Below are 13,143 nucleotides of genomic sequence, written 5' to 3'. Positions count from 1 at the left end.
AGAAAACAAAACTTCAAATGGACAAATGTCAATGCTTGCTTTTCCAGCTGAAACCTTCAACTGGCATTTTGTCATTTTGATTCCTTGAGTCTCCTTAATCTAAGCCTCAGTGGGTTGTTTTCACTGTATAGCAGCTGGACTCAATTTTTGAATTCCATGCACATCCAAGTAAAATAGTTCTGAAGGTCAGGTTCAACACTCAGTCACAAAATTCTTATCATAGAATCATTTAGGTTAGAAAAGACTCTAAGATCATTGAGTCCAACCCTTAACCTAACACTGCCAAGACCGTATCACCCTTTCTTCCTAAAACATGCACGCTGCCGGATGCTCTCGCAGACTAACACTGAAGTAAAGCCCTGAACAGCACTAGATTCCCACTGACACTGCCAAGTACCTGCTGGGGCCTCATCCTGAGCCAATGTGGCTTTCATCCCACAGCCGTCTCTGAGCTCCCCCACAACATGTTCCCCTACAGTCATATCTTGTTCTGGCGACTGGAAAATTCCAAACTTTACCTCTCTTGAGGAAACTGAGGAAAAGCTAAACTACTACAAACTTGAACAATTGTGGTGTGGTTTGGTTTTTTTGGTTTTTTTTTTTTTTTGCTTTAGTTATATTTCTATTCGCTTGGCTAGTGTGTCTAGCTATTACATCACAGGACTGCACAGAAGTAACACTAATGAGTACAGGTTTTTTGCAAGGAAACTCTTTCATAAGAATCTATTCTTAGCACAGAATTCAAAATGATAAGCAGTGGAAAACAGCTGCTACCCCAATTTGTAATAATGTACCCCAATTTGTAATATTATTTTTGACATCAGGAAATTTCCTTCTCAAGAAAACTTTATTTTCAGCTCAGCTTTAAAGGTATTTTTTCAATTGCATGTGATGGGACCTGACAGTATTAAAAACTGCCTTGCTATGTAAAGATGTCCTTCCTAATCTTAAGAAAAGCCATATTAATTACTCACATGTGCATTGCATAATTTGAAACTGCAGGAGTTCAGCTGAATGTGGTTATTCTGCAACTTAAGTCCATGCATGACTTGAAACTTGTGGTCCTAGAGATATCATTTTATCATTTGTTTATATAAAACTGCATTTAGCTTTGAGCATGGAAATGGCCTGCATCAATCATGCGACTTGGTTAGATTAATGTTTATTTCTTACCTGTGTGCTCCTGCAGAATGATGACGTCTTTTAGTGTCAATGGAGCTCAGATGAGTAACTGGATGTTTATTTATAGCTGTATTGGTGATGCTTAAATCTATTGCACCACTAGATGGCAGCACTTGTCTACGTAATGCCTAAAACTTGTACTACTCGGCATGACATGCACTGGAGTAAGAGATAGGTAGAATACCAAGTGTATGTATTTAAAAAAAAAAAACCACAAAAAAACTTCAGTTGAAAAAATATAATTTTATGTTAAATTTTGGCATGAATTATTTTTTTTTAAATAAAAGTACATGGCACCTGTAACTTGCAATTTAATATGCAATCCAGATTCATGTATCGATTTACCTTAAGTTAATAAACTTTGAATTGCCAACAATTGAGTTGTCGACATGTTGTGGAAAATGGTAATTTAGTTAAGCAGACACCAATGAAGAGTACAGTTTTTAATTGTGCCATAAGATACAGGTTTAGTACACTTACTGTTTCAAACACAGACTAGTTTCTGTTCCTTTACTCAGTTTTTGTGATTGTATATGAACTTGAATGTTATTAAAGGTTTTGTATTTATTTAAATGTTTTAGCTGTTGTACAAATCATAATGTAATGGTTTGGTTAGAGTTGTAAAGTACAACCGTTGTGTACAGTTCTGTATTTCCATTTTGTAGAACTGTTTAAGTCTATTTGATTTTGACAGACTTTAGTAGTTCAAAAATTCAAGCTTAAGGATTGTATTTTTAAGATATACAGTTTTATAATTTATATGACTAAAAAATTGCTCTCTTCTATTTCTTTGTAATGAAAAAACATATCACATGATTAGGTTGTTAACAATTCCATTCAGACATTTTACCTAGTTCTAGTTACTGTTTGTGTGGTGTAAAAGTAGTGGCATGTTATCTTGGTTTTGCCACAGGCTTCATACACTGTGCAGGTCATCCTGCAGTGAAGTCAGTAGGTCCTCTGTGGATGCAGGAGTCTGCCTCCATAGCTCTCAGGAAAGTTGTGACCAGGCCAGACTAAGACCTGGAAACTTAGCTTTAACTTTTTTATGCCTTCGGCTTCTTGTGTTTAAAAATGGAGAAGCCTGTTTTCTAAGATACATCATTAATGGTTGTATTCAAAATAACCTGTACTGAGATTAGCATGGGCAAGATAGTATAAAGTTGCAACTAGTTTCACCCATCTCGAGAAATAAAAGATGACAGCTGTTTTTTGGGGGAAATGCTTAGCAGGTAACACATTGGTATACAGCAGAAGATAAAGAATAATTTTTTTCACACCGTGTGGTGGGTTGACTCTGGTTGGATGCCAGGAGCCCACCAAAGCCGCTCTATCACTCCCCCTCCTCAGCTGGACAGGGGGGGGAGAAAATATAACAAAAGGCTTGTGGGTCAAGATAAGGACAGTTTAATACAGTGATAGCAAAGGTCGCGTGCACGAAAGCAAAGAAAAAACAAATGATGTTATTCTCTACTTCCCATCAGCAGGCGATGTCTAGCCGCTTCTCAGGAAGCAGGGCTTCAGTACGCGTAGTGGTTGCTCCGGAAGACAAAATGCCCCCCCTTCCGTCTCCCTTTACTTAGCTTTTATATCTGAGCTGACGTCATATGGTATGGAATATCTGTTTGGTTAGTTTAGGTCAGCTGTCCTGGTTGTGTCCCCTCCCAAGATCTTGCCCTGCCCCAACCTGCCATTGAGGGGAGGGCAAAAATGTTGGGGAGACAGCCTTGATGCTGTGCCAGCACTGCTCAGCGGTAGCCAAAACACTGGTGTGCTATCAACACCTTTCTAGCTACTGATGCAGAACACAGTGCTATGAGGGCTGCTATGGGGAGTATTAACTCCATCTCAGCCAGAACCAATACACACCATTAACTCTAGCTATTTAATCTAGTAGGTAAGTTGCAATACAGTTAATTCAGCTCCACAGTACCTTAAATCAAATTTGTTAATACTCAGTAACAAATTGTTCTTGTAATTATCTCTAATTTGATCTTAAAACAAATTGTTAAATGTCATTCATGTTAAAAACTGTATTCCAGGATACAGTTGTATGAAGAAGGATGGGCAGATCTGACTTCACTCTGACTGGCTTTGAATGGTTGAGATTATGTCTATAGTACTGTAGTATTGGTCACCTACTGCCTGACATATTCTATGCGTTAGCTGGTTCTTTAGTTTTGCCACAGTGTTAGATTAGCATATAGTTTATATTCCCAAACTGACTAGTGTTTTGCATGCTTTGAGTGCAAGAAAAGATGCTCCCGTCTGTTCACCATTGTGCATAGGTAGATGCTTACAAAGGTCAAACTGTGGATGAAGAAAACAGGTTCATGCAAACGTATTGTTTATTTATTTTCCCCTCTTACTGTCCTCAGGTGTTAGGAGGGGACATGCACAATTAGCTTGAAAATCTGCCAAAACAAGTCTAAACCTCTTGAGAAAGCAATCATCCAAATAAGAGTTGTTTTCTTCTCAAGAGCTTTCCTTTTAAATCTTATTATTTGACCCCAAGATGGCACCTTGGCAAATTTTAGTAACCCGCTAATTGGAAAATCACTTTCTTTAGAAGGTAGCGTGTTAGCTTGTGACTACTAGCAGCTTCTCTACAACTCCATGCATGTGTTGAACCTTTTGCTCTAAATTTAGAATGATTTTTCCTGATGTTACTTACTCAGTTCACTAAACTTTGTAGTGTCTTGCTTTGCTTTTTCCATCTTTAGTGATGGCAGTGTTAGCAGTACTTCTGTCCAACCAGTACTAGGTATTGGTGTGATATGCTTGCATTTGACTCCAGCTTGTCTGTTTAGTTTTCTCTGTGTTGCCATTCTCATTTGCTTGTAGTGACTGGGTGTAAGAAAAATAAAGTACAAAGCCTTCAGTATAAAATGAAGCATTTGCTGTGTCTTCAAGCCATGACTTTAAGCTTTTTCTTTCACTGTTATCTAACATATTACTCTGGTGTGTTCAAGAATGCATATAAAAAGGAATTAAGTTTTATGGCTTAATTTCTACTATATGAACTTCTTTTCTCTTTTTTTAAATATGTTGTTAGATATTTTAATTTGAAAACATTTTATTATCATGCACATATCCCTGACTAACAGTTTTATTGTAAAAAGGGACAAGAATTTGAGGCAAAACTAAAGGCTTTAAAATAAAACAAAACAAGGAGGGTGTGGGTTTTGTTTTTTTTAAATGTAGGTAGCACTATTATGGTTTTCAGATGTAACGAGGAACCTCTGATTTATAAGTATTTCTTTATACATATGTATTCTCTATGCTGACAAGTTCAGGTATTATTCTAAAAGTGGTGTTGTATGGATAATACTGATACTGTTGAAATAAAAGAAAATGTCCATGCTGACAAGTTCAGGTATTATTCTAAAAGTGGTGTTGTATGGATAATACTGATACTGTTGAAATAAAAGAAAATGTCCATGCATGTAAGCTGTAGTTTAAAAAATGCTATTTTAAGTATTTTAGTACTTAGCAGCATTTGCATATATTTTTGTCTATTTTATATGCAAATAGGTAATTTTTTTTTCTCCTTGATAGAGAAATTTCTAAAATATTGCATTGTTACTTCTCCAATCTAGAACAAAGAGAATGTGTCTGCTGTTGTTACTGATCTTGGGATTGTAATGGAATCTGGAGAAGATTCAGATATGAGCAAGTTTGTGTCAAGGTACGGTGGAGTTGTTTGTTAAAGGAAAGTTATTGTATGGGATATCCGATACTAAATGCAATACTGAGTTTTCATGTAAATTGCTGGTAGTCAGTTTCTTTGTTTGGTAATGTACAACCGAAACATTTCTGATCCCTTGTCTGTATCCTTCTGGAGAGATGATGAAATGCATATAATTTTTAAGACCTGAAAGAACCATTACAAATTCATGTTAAACAGAAACAATTTTTTGATTACAATGTGTTTTAACTGTTTGAAAGTGTTTTGTTCAGAGCAAGATATAACAAGGTAATCTCAGCTATTGCATTTTAATTTATGTGATCAACACGTTAACTGTTACTCAGATGTGTATGTGAGTTGCAGATGTGCAATGTGGGTGAGTAATGGCTAAAGTGTACATCCAGAACCCCTCTCCAGTACTTGCCTGTTTTTAAATCTCTGTTCACCATTCCATTTCTCTTCTTTGCATCAAGATTTCTTTCACTGATATTTTAAAACCAATAGAGTATAGTTTAAAAACTTGGAATAGTGTATTTGTGCAATGACTTAAGAAAACGTGCGTACTAAAGCTTAAGCATATGACTGTATGCTACTTTTTAATTATTTTCTGGAGGACGTCAACTTCTTGTGGTACACAGGATGAGTAATGATCAAATTATTTGTCTGTGGTATTTGACTGTGAAATCTGCTAGCAAACTATTCTGAGAACATACCTATTATTATTGGGTTGTTGACTTAATTCTGTTAAGTGATTTCTTTTGTTTTATATTATTTTTTAGACTTGGAGAGGGAGAGGGAAGGCAAATGGATGGGTAAAAAGAAAGGTCTATTGAGTTACCTCAGGCTTCATTAATCTATACTGAAAGCTGCATTTTTCATTTAGATGCTCTGGAATTTCCATACAAATCTACTAAAGCTAGTGGTATAACTGAGAATAGCAGTTGACTGCTCTCAAGAAGCAGAATTTAGAAGAGGGAATTACCCTGTTTTTTTCATGAGTGTTCTCTGACAGCAGAAGTGTCTTGGAACTTGATAGTCATACTGGAAAGGAATGTGTTGAAGTAGTGGCAGACTTTAGTTCATCCTGGCTTGAGCACTGCGGTCTTGTCCCTGTCTCTTCACTACCCTGGTCCTTTTCCACATTACACCAGTATTCATAAGTAAACATAAGTTTTCAAGAATGATATGAGATGAATTAAGGCTTTGCTGTCAATAAAGCAAGCAGTTCTTTCTCCTTAGCCTCTATTTGCACATACCATCTGTTGTCCTTGTGTCAGTGTATATACTCTTGAAACCACATGGCAAATAGGTTCAACGTAGTCATTTGGTTGAAAAAGTAAGGGGGGGCGGAGGGGAACACAACCTTGTGTGTTGTTTCCCCCCCCTTCAATTTCATTTTTTTCTATTTGACTTGTCCTGCAATGTCACAGTGTTTGTTGCAGATCTAAGGCAGTAAATATGTGGCCAGAGTGGGGCTGATGTTGACAATGTCTGTTTTGACAGCAACCCACTGGTAGATTGACTTAGTCTGATTATGTGATCTCCCTTTATGGCTTGTTTTCTCAATCCCCTTGTTAAGCTAGTGCTTGTTTCTTACTCGAAGTCCTAATTCCCTCTTTTCATGTCCAGTTTCAGGCTTTTCCCAACTAGCCCTTTATTCTTCAGCCTACCAGCTGCTCTTAGAATCTTGATTTCTACCTCTTCTCTCCCTTTCCCTCCATTTTGACCAGCTAAATCTGGTCTCCCTCCGTATTGTTCATTCTTTTCAGCCTCCCTACCAGTTTCTGTTTCCTTCTTTTGCATCCTTGGCCCAGTCTTGCCAAATTCATTGTCTAGCTCTGTTCTGTTTTTTCTACTGGCCCAGATTTTTTCCTCCACAGCTTTCTAATTTTTTTGGCTTCATTTTTTATAATGCATGACAGAAAAGGGTCTTTAAGAGCACCAGAATTAAAAACTTGGCATTCAGCTGTAATTCCCAACCCCATCCTGCTTTGGAAGAGAGCAGGGGAACGCTAAAACACTTGAGCAACATGTTTTTAAAAGAAGCAAAAGTCAGCGGTCTATTTTCAAGCAGGTACTGCTGCAATGTATAATACCTATTTTTAAAAGATGTACCATTGCTTAAATACGTTGTGACAATAAAATACGTATACAAATGGAATCACAATATTTAGTCTTCTATTTGGTGATTTTACTTGAGTCCCTTTTGCACCAGTTATCACTTATGTTATACTTTATTAATGTGGAAGACCACAATATCTATGAAAAATCTTGTTGTCAGTCTTTTTTTCTTTATTTTGACTTGATATCCCATTAATTGTTGGGTTAGTTAACTATTGCATGGATTACTTACTCAAATAGGAGTCTGTAGACAGTTTGAAAACTGCTCCTACTTTTTACTAACTAGTTAGAATTTGTAAGTCAGAGTGAAGGATTTAGGAAATGTCTACATTATATTAAACACTATATAGGTGAGGTATCTTGGAAATGAGGGGAAGCGTGAATTCTTCCTGCAGCTGTAAGAGTCATTCTTTGGTTTTATTTGCTAATACAAGAAGTCTTGGATACTGCAGTGGGTTAAAATAGATTTCCTCTCTTAAGATAACTAAAGGAGCATATTAAAGGAGCCTTAAATACTTTTACAACAGTTACATTTCTTATATACTTTTGTGTTTTGTCGATGTTATTTTGTAAAAGTGAAATGGTGCTTGGATGAAGGGCATGGGATTTTAACCTGATACAGAGTTACTCTCTGCCTGAATATGCTTTTTGCTGGTTTTGGATGACTTCTCTGTTACATGGATGTTGGCTTTGGAGATGGGTGTTTTCTGCTCTTAGTGGGTTTTTTGTTTTTGTTTTAAAATCTGGTGACATTTTGTAATGATAAATTCTTCCCCCCCAAAAAAGAGGCTTAAATTTTAACATGCACTTTCTTAGTACCTTGTTATTTTATACCAAGTTTTCTTGGTATTTTAGTGTTTGTTGTAGTTGGCTTCAGCATTAGGAATTAGGCTAACTTAGGCTAATTAGGAGTTGTTGTTTATGGGTAGTTTAATTGCTATGAGACAGTTAAATGGTGCTCTTACGCAGTCTCTTTCTCCCTTGCCAAGACAAAAAAGCATGTATATTACATACGTTCATGCCAACACAGATTTTCCCCCTTTCTAAACACTGAATCCAGTTTTCTATCTTAAATTTTGCCAATGCTGGTTCTGTACATGAGAGAAGTATATAGTCAGATAGAGTTTTTTGGACTAACTTTTACATTTGTAACTGGTTATTTGAACTTGTAGCCAAAACTATCTCTTTCTGTTTGGTGACCTAGCCTTGAAAATTTTCATCTGCTATATCTCCTAAAGATGAATCTGAGAGTTAAAAAAACAACAAACAAACTAAAGACATAATGCTGAAACAAGTTTGCAAGGCTTGTGATAGTCTTTTAAATTGCATAAAAGTGGATACTTGTCAAAATTGCCAAGTTTTTTAAAAAAGAATTCTAAGTATGTAGTTTTGTAACAAAGTTTTGTGTTGCACTCTTCCATGTATGTAGATTTAAAAAGCATACTGCAGTATGTGTGGAAGCATGTCCACTAGACAGTGAGATGTGAGCAGTCATTAGTAAGTCTTGATTTTTACTATAGTATGTGTAGATTTTTATATGTACAATTATGAGTTGTGGTTAAAAAAAGCTTTCCAGAACATAAAGCTAGTCAGCTATTGTAAATCAGTATGTGTCTACGTCCTTCCAAGGACTCAATTTGCCTGTGCTGCCAGTGTTTTTTTCATCTTGGCTTGATTTTGTTGGCAGCTGTGACTGCTGTGGTAACTTCCTTTAATGATGCTGTTCTTTCCAGGCTAGGATAAAACTTGTTTGGCTTTTCTTTTGTATTTTCAATATCTGAATGAACTTCATGTATTTTTTTCAGTTTATGTTTGTGTAACATGTTAAGGTTTGCTGTTCCTGTATATTAAATAGAGCTGGATCCAAGGCACAGTTCTCCTTGAGTGGCTGACACTACTTGGTAACACACTGTTGCAACCATTCTGTTAACAGTCTCAAGTTTCTGCTCTCATCTGTTCTGAAAATTCAAAAAGAATAGCTACTCTCAAATGGAAAGGATGTTAAAAGTAAAAATTACATGTAGAAATTAGATCTTCTGTAACTTTATGAAATATTCTCAAATGTAAATCAGGTATCTTAGTCAGGTTTTGTAAACTTGTAAAATCCTATATTAGTAATTGAAATAAGTCTTTGTATTTTCAAAGCAGTGCTTAACAGGTATGTTTTGACAATGGCTAGTAGTCTGTTTCATTTGACTGTGAATTCACATCAACAATGATGTGAAGCTGTTCACCCTTATGATTAAAGAATCATGTTGCTTCAGGTATTCTGACACTTAGCTTTTGTGGAATTTTGCATTCTTTGCATTCTTGCCACATTTCTTTAGTAAAAACTGCATGACCTTTACAAGCGTTTTTCCTCCCTCCCCCTGACAATGCTGGATGGATGGTTAGTTATTTGGCAGTTTGTCATCTTATATGGTCTCCTTTCCTTTCTCTATCCTCACCCTTACATTACTAGAAATTTGAAGAATAAATATTTTTTTTTGTTGTGTTTTTCTTAAAAAGACCCCCCCCAAGACAAACTCCCCCCCTGCCCCCAACCAGCTCCTCACCTATTTTCTCTAATCTGTCTTTAATACAATTATCCCTCATAACAGTGGATTGACTGTCTGTTTCCTCTTCTGATTAGAGCTGAGAAGCTGTATATATACTTTAATGGTTGCCATCACTGTGGTGTTAACAATAAAGAGGGTAAGGTCTGTTCAGTTCCTGATTTCTACAAACTCTCTACTGTGATGGCACCTATCTTAAGTGAATAGATGTCTTAATTCAAATGGTTCTGATGCTAATCGTTCTAAGGCAGATTTTTGCATGTTACTGATTTCAAGTACCTTGATTTCCTTTCTTCTACTGTTGCTTGCCTTCCTGGGTTGTCTCAGGGTGAAAGTAATGGTGTACTTCTAGTAAAAATGTTCTGCTTGTATACCTTGTAGTTGACATACAAACTAACACAGTTTTGCTAGGAGGACAACATAGTAAATGTACAATGAAAGAAAGTAACTTTAGTGCCAGTTACTGAAGTAGAAAAGTGTATCACTTATTTTTGCTAGCAAATTTCTTCTGTAAATCAAATTTTGTGACGTAACAGAATGTACCAGCCCCAGTGTTTGATGCGTTGCAAGCTCTTACATGCAAAATCATTACTAACTTGTAGACTGATGAAAAATAAGTGAGATCTCTCAAGTCCAAGTTAGTGCGCTGTGTTACTCGTCGGTGTCAGTTAGATGTTTTCCTATCCTATTCCATAGGAGTAATCATCTCTGCATATCAAGAGCAGCTTTTATTTTCAAAACTGTGTGTATTTTTCCCCATCTGCAAGAATGGATAATTAGTCAGCCATGTAGCTTTCCTTGATTCTGTACTTTATGCAGTGTTTGGAACTCCTTTGGAAATTACTTCAGCAGTAATTTCATATCTATTTTTCAAAATGTTTGTTGTTTCTTTGGGAGTGGAAGCTTCTGTTTGATTCTTTAGGTACTGTGAATGTTTAATTTTGAAATTAAATTGAAGGTTAACTGATTTAACCTTTGTGTGTGTGAAACAAGTACACGTAGGAAATAAACTTCCTGATGTTCTAAGTGCAAAATCTGTTTATATTTCTTCTATGTGTTGCTTGTACTTTTAACTTGACTTTAGCATCAAAGTCCTTGAATTGTAATCTCTTGGGTTTAACTGGCACTGTATATTGTTGACTCTGTTAACTATTGTCAGTGGAAATGGAAAAATCTTATTATACGAAGCATGGAATCACTGTACATAAACATTTTCACTTAAGGATGTTCAAATACTAAGAAACTGGCAAAGCCAAAAATATAGGAACTTCTTCTTCATTTCTCTTATGCTTTGTCTCTTGTATTGAAAATTCCTCAGAAATGCCAGAAAAATAAAATGACTGCTGCTGACCTTTCTGTTTTCAGAAGCACTATGGATGAAAAACTAGTATTTGCAATAATATTGCAATCAAATTATTTCCTTGCCAGAATAGCACCAATATGTTTGTCTCATGATACAGGCTGTAAGCTCTACCGAACCCGTACTGGCTAAGTGAAAGTCCAGCAAAGATGTCTCTGCACTGCTTTTTGCAGAACATGAGGTTCCAAGACAATTTATTAGTGCAAGTGTAGGATCATTTGTATGACTGAAGCCATAACGTATCCAAGTACAGCTGAACTGCTAAATCATGAGGGAGCCCAAAACTGCAGAAATACTGAGGGCTGTTCTGCTAGAATCAGCTCAGCTCTATCCAGGCTTAATAATTTTTGCTTACAATGGGCTTGGCACTAATATCTCTGCACTCCACTTCTCAGTTACATATTTATTGATATGTCTTTTCCCCATCCTGCCCAACTCCCTAGTTAGGGAGAATGTCACCATCTTCCTTAACAGCAGATAAATCAAGTTTTAAGTGTATATCAAAAATTTTGGTTTAGATGCCATGTATGATCTAATGAACAGGCCTTCTTGCTTACTGAAGTTTCAGGGTTAATCTTGAAAAGCTGAATGTTCTGCAGGGCAGGCAACTCAGGAAGAGTACAGGGATCTTGTTAGGTCATACAGAGAGAAAATTAGAAAGGCAAAAGCTCAGCTAGAACTCAATCTGGCCACTGTCGTAAGAGACAACAAAAAATGTTTTTACAAATATGTTGACAAAAAGAGAGCCAAGGAGAATATCTCTCCTTTATTGGATGCAGAGAGGAACATTACCACCAAAGATGAGGTAAAGGCTGAGGTACTTAATGCCTTCTTTGCCTCAGTCTTTAATAGTGAGACTAGTTATACTCAGGGTACTCAGCCCCCTGAGCTGGAAGGCAAGGACGAAGAGCAGAATATACCCCCCTTAATCCAGGAGGAAGCAGTTAATGACCTGCTACGCTGCCTGGACACTCACAAGTCTATGGGACCAGATGGGATCCATCAGAGAGTACTGAGGGAACTGGCGGAGGTGCTTGCCAAGCCACTCTCCATCATTTATCAGCAATCCTGGTCAACAGCGGAGGTCCCAGACGGCTGGAGGCTTGCCAATGTGACTCCCATTTACAAGAAGGGTCAGAGGGAGGATCCGGGGAACTACAGGCCTGTCAGCCTGACCTCGGTACCGGGGAAGATTATGGAACAGTTCATCTTGAGTGTGCTTACATGGCATGTGCAGGACAACCAGGGGATCAGGCCCAGTCAGCATGGGTTTATGAAAGGCAGGTCCTACTTGACCATCCTGATCTCCTTCTATGACCAGGTGACCCGCCTAGTGGATGAGGGAAAGGCTGTGGATGTTATCTACCTCGACTTCAGCAAGGCCTTTGACACTGTCTCTCATGGCTCTCCTCGAGAAGCTGGTGGCTCATGGCTTGGAGAAGTGTACTCTTCTCTGGGTAAAAACCTGGCTGGATGGACGATCCCAGAGAGTTGTGGTGAACAGAGTTAAATCCAGTTGGTGGCTGGTCACAAGTGGTGTTCCCCAGGGCTCAGTTTTGGGGCCAGTTCTATTTAATATCTTTATCAATGATCTGGACAAGGGGATCAGGTGTACCCTCAGCAAGTTTGCAGAGGACACCAAGCTGGGAGGGAGTGTTGATCTGCTTGAGGGTAGGAAGGCTCTACAGAGAGATCTGGACGGGCTGGATTGATGGGCCAAGGCCAATTGTATGAGGTTCAACGAGGCCAAGCTCCAGGTCCTGTGCTTGGGTCACAACAACCCCACGCAGCGCTACAGGCTTGGGGAAGAGCGGCTGGAAAGCTGTCCGGCAGAAGAAGACCTGGGGATGCTGGCTGACGGCCGGCTGAATATGAGCCAGCAGTGTGCCCAGGTGGCCAAGAAGGCCAATGGCATCCCGGCCTGTATCAGAAATAGTGTGGCCAGCAGGAGCAGGGAGGTGATCGTTCCCCTGTACTCGGCACTGGTGAGGCTGCACCTCAAGTCCTGTGTTCAGTTTTGGGCCCCTCACCACAGGAAGACATGGAGATGCTGGAGCGTGTCCAGAGAAGGGCAACCAAGTTGGTGAGGGGCCTGGAGCACAAGTCCTGTGAGGAGCGGCTGAGGGAACAGGGGTTTTTTAGTCTGGAGAAGAGGAGGCTGACGGGAGACCTTATTGCTCTCTACAACTACCTGAAAGGAGGTTGTGGTGAGGTGGGTGCTGGTCTCTTCTATCAAG

At 38.2% G+C, this 13,143-nt stretch overlaps 1 protein-coding gene across 3 annotated transcripts in view; it reads left to right on the top strand.

Annotated features, from left to right (window-relative positions):
* Positions 1–13,143, top strand: part of CENPP (centromere protein P) — a 153,832-nt gene that overhangs the window by 5,004 nt on the left and 135,685 nt on the right. For all 3 annotated transcript variants that reach the window (XR_012653817.1, XM_075052768.1, XM_075052769.1), the window contains exon 6: positions 4,782–4,870. Coding sequence is in view for 2 of the 3 variants with exons in the window: in XM_075052768.1 (XP_074908869.1) it covers positions 4,782–4,870 (89 nt within the window). In the remaining variant the exon portion in view is untranslated. The remainder of the gene's footprint in view (positions 1–4,781; positions 4,871–13,143) is intronic.

The sequence above is a fragment of the Buteo buteo genome, chromosome 21 (genome assembly GCF_964188355.1).
Source record: "Buteo buteo chromosome 21, bButBut1.hap1.1, whole genome shotgun sequence".
Classification (NCBI taxonomy): Eukaryota; Metazoa; Chordata; class Aves; order Accipitriformes; family Accipitridae; genus Buteo; species Buteo buteo.
The sequence above is the reverse complement of the archived record's forward strand: the minus strand, read 5'-3'. Positions and strand labels throughout refer to the sequence as shown.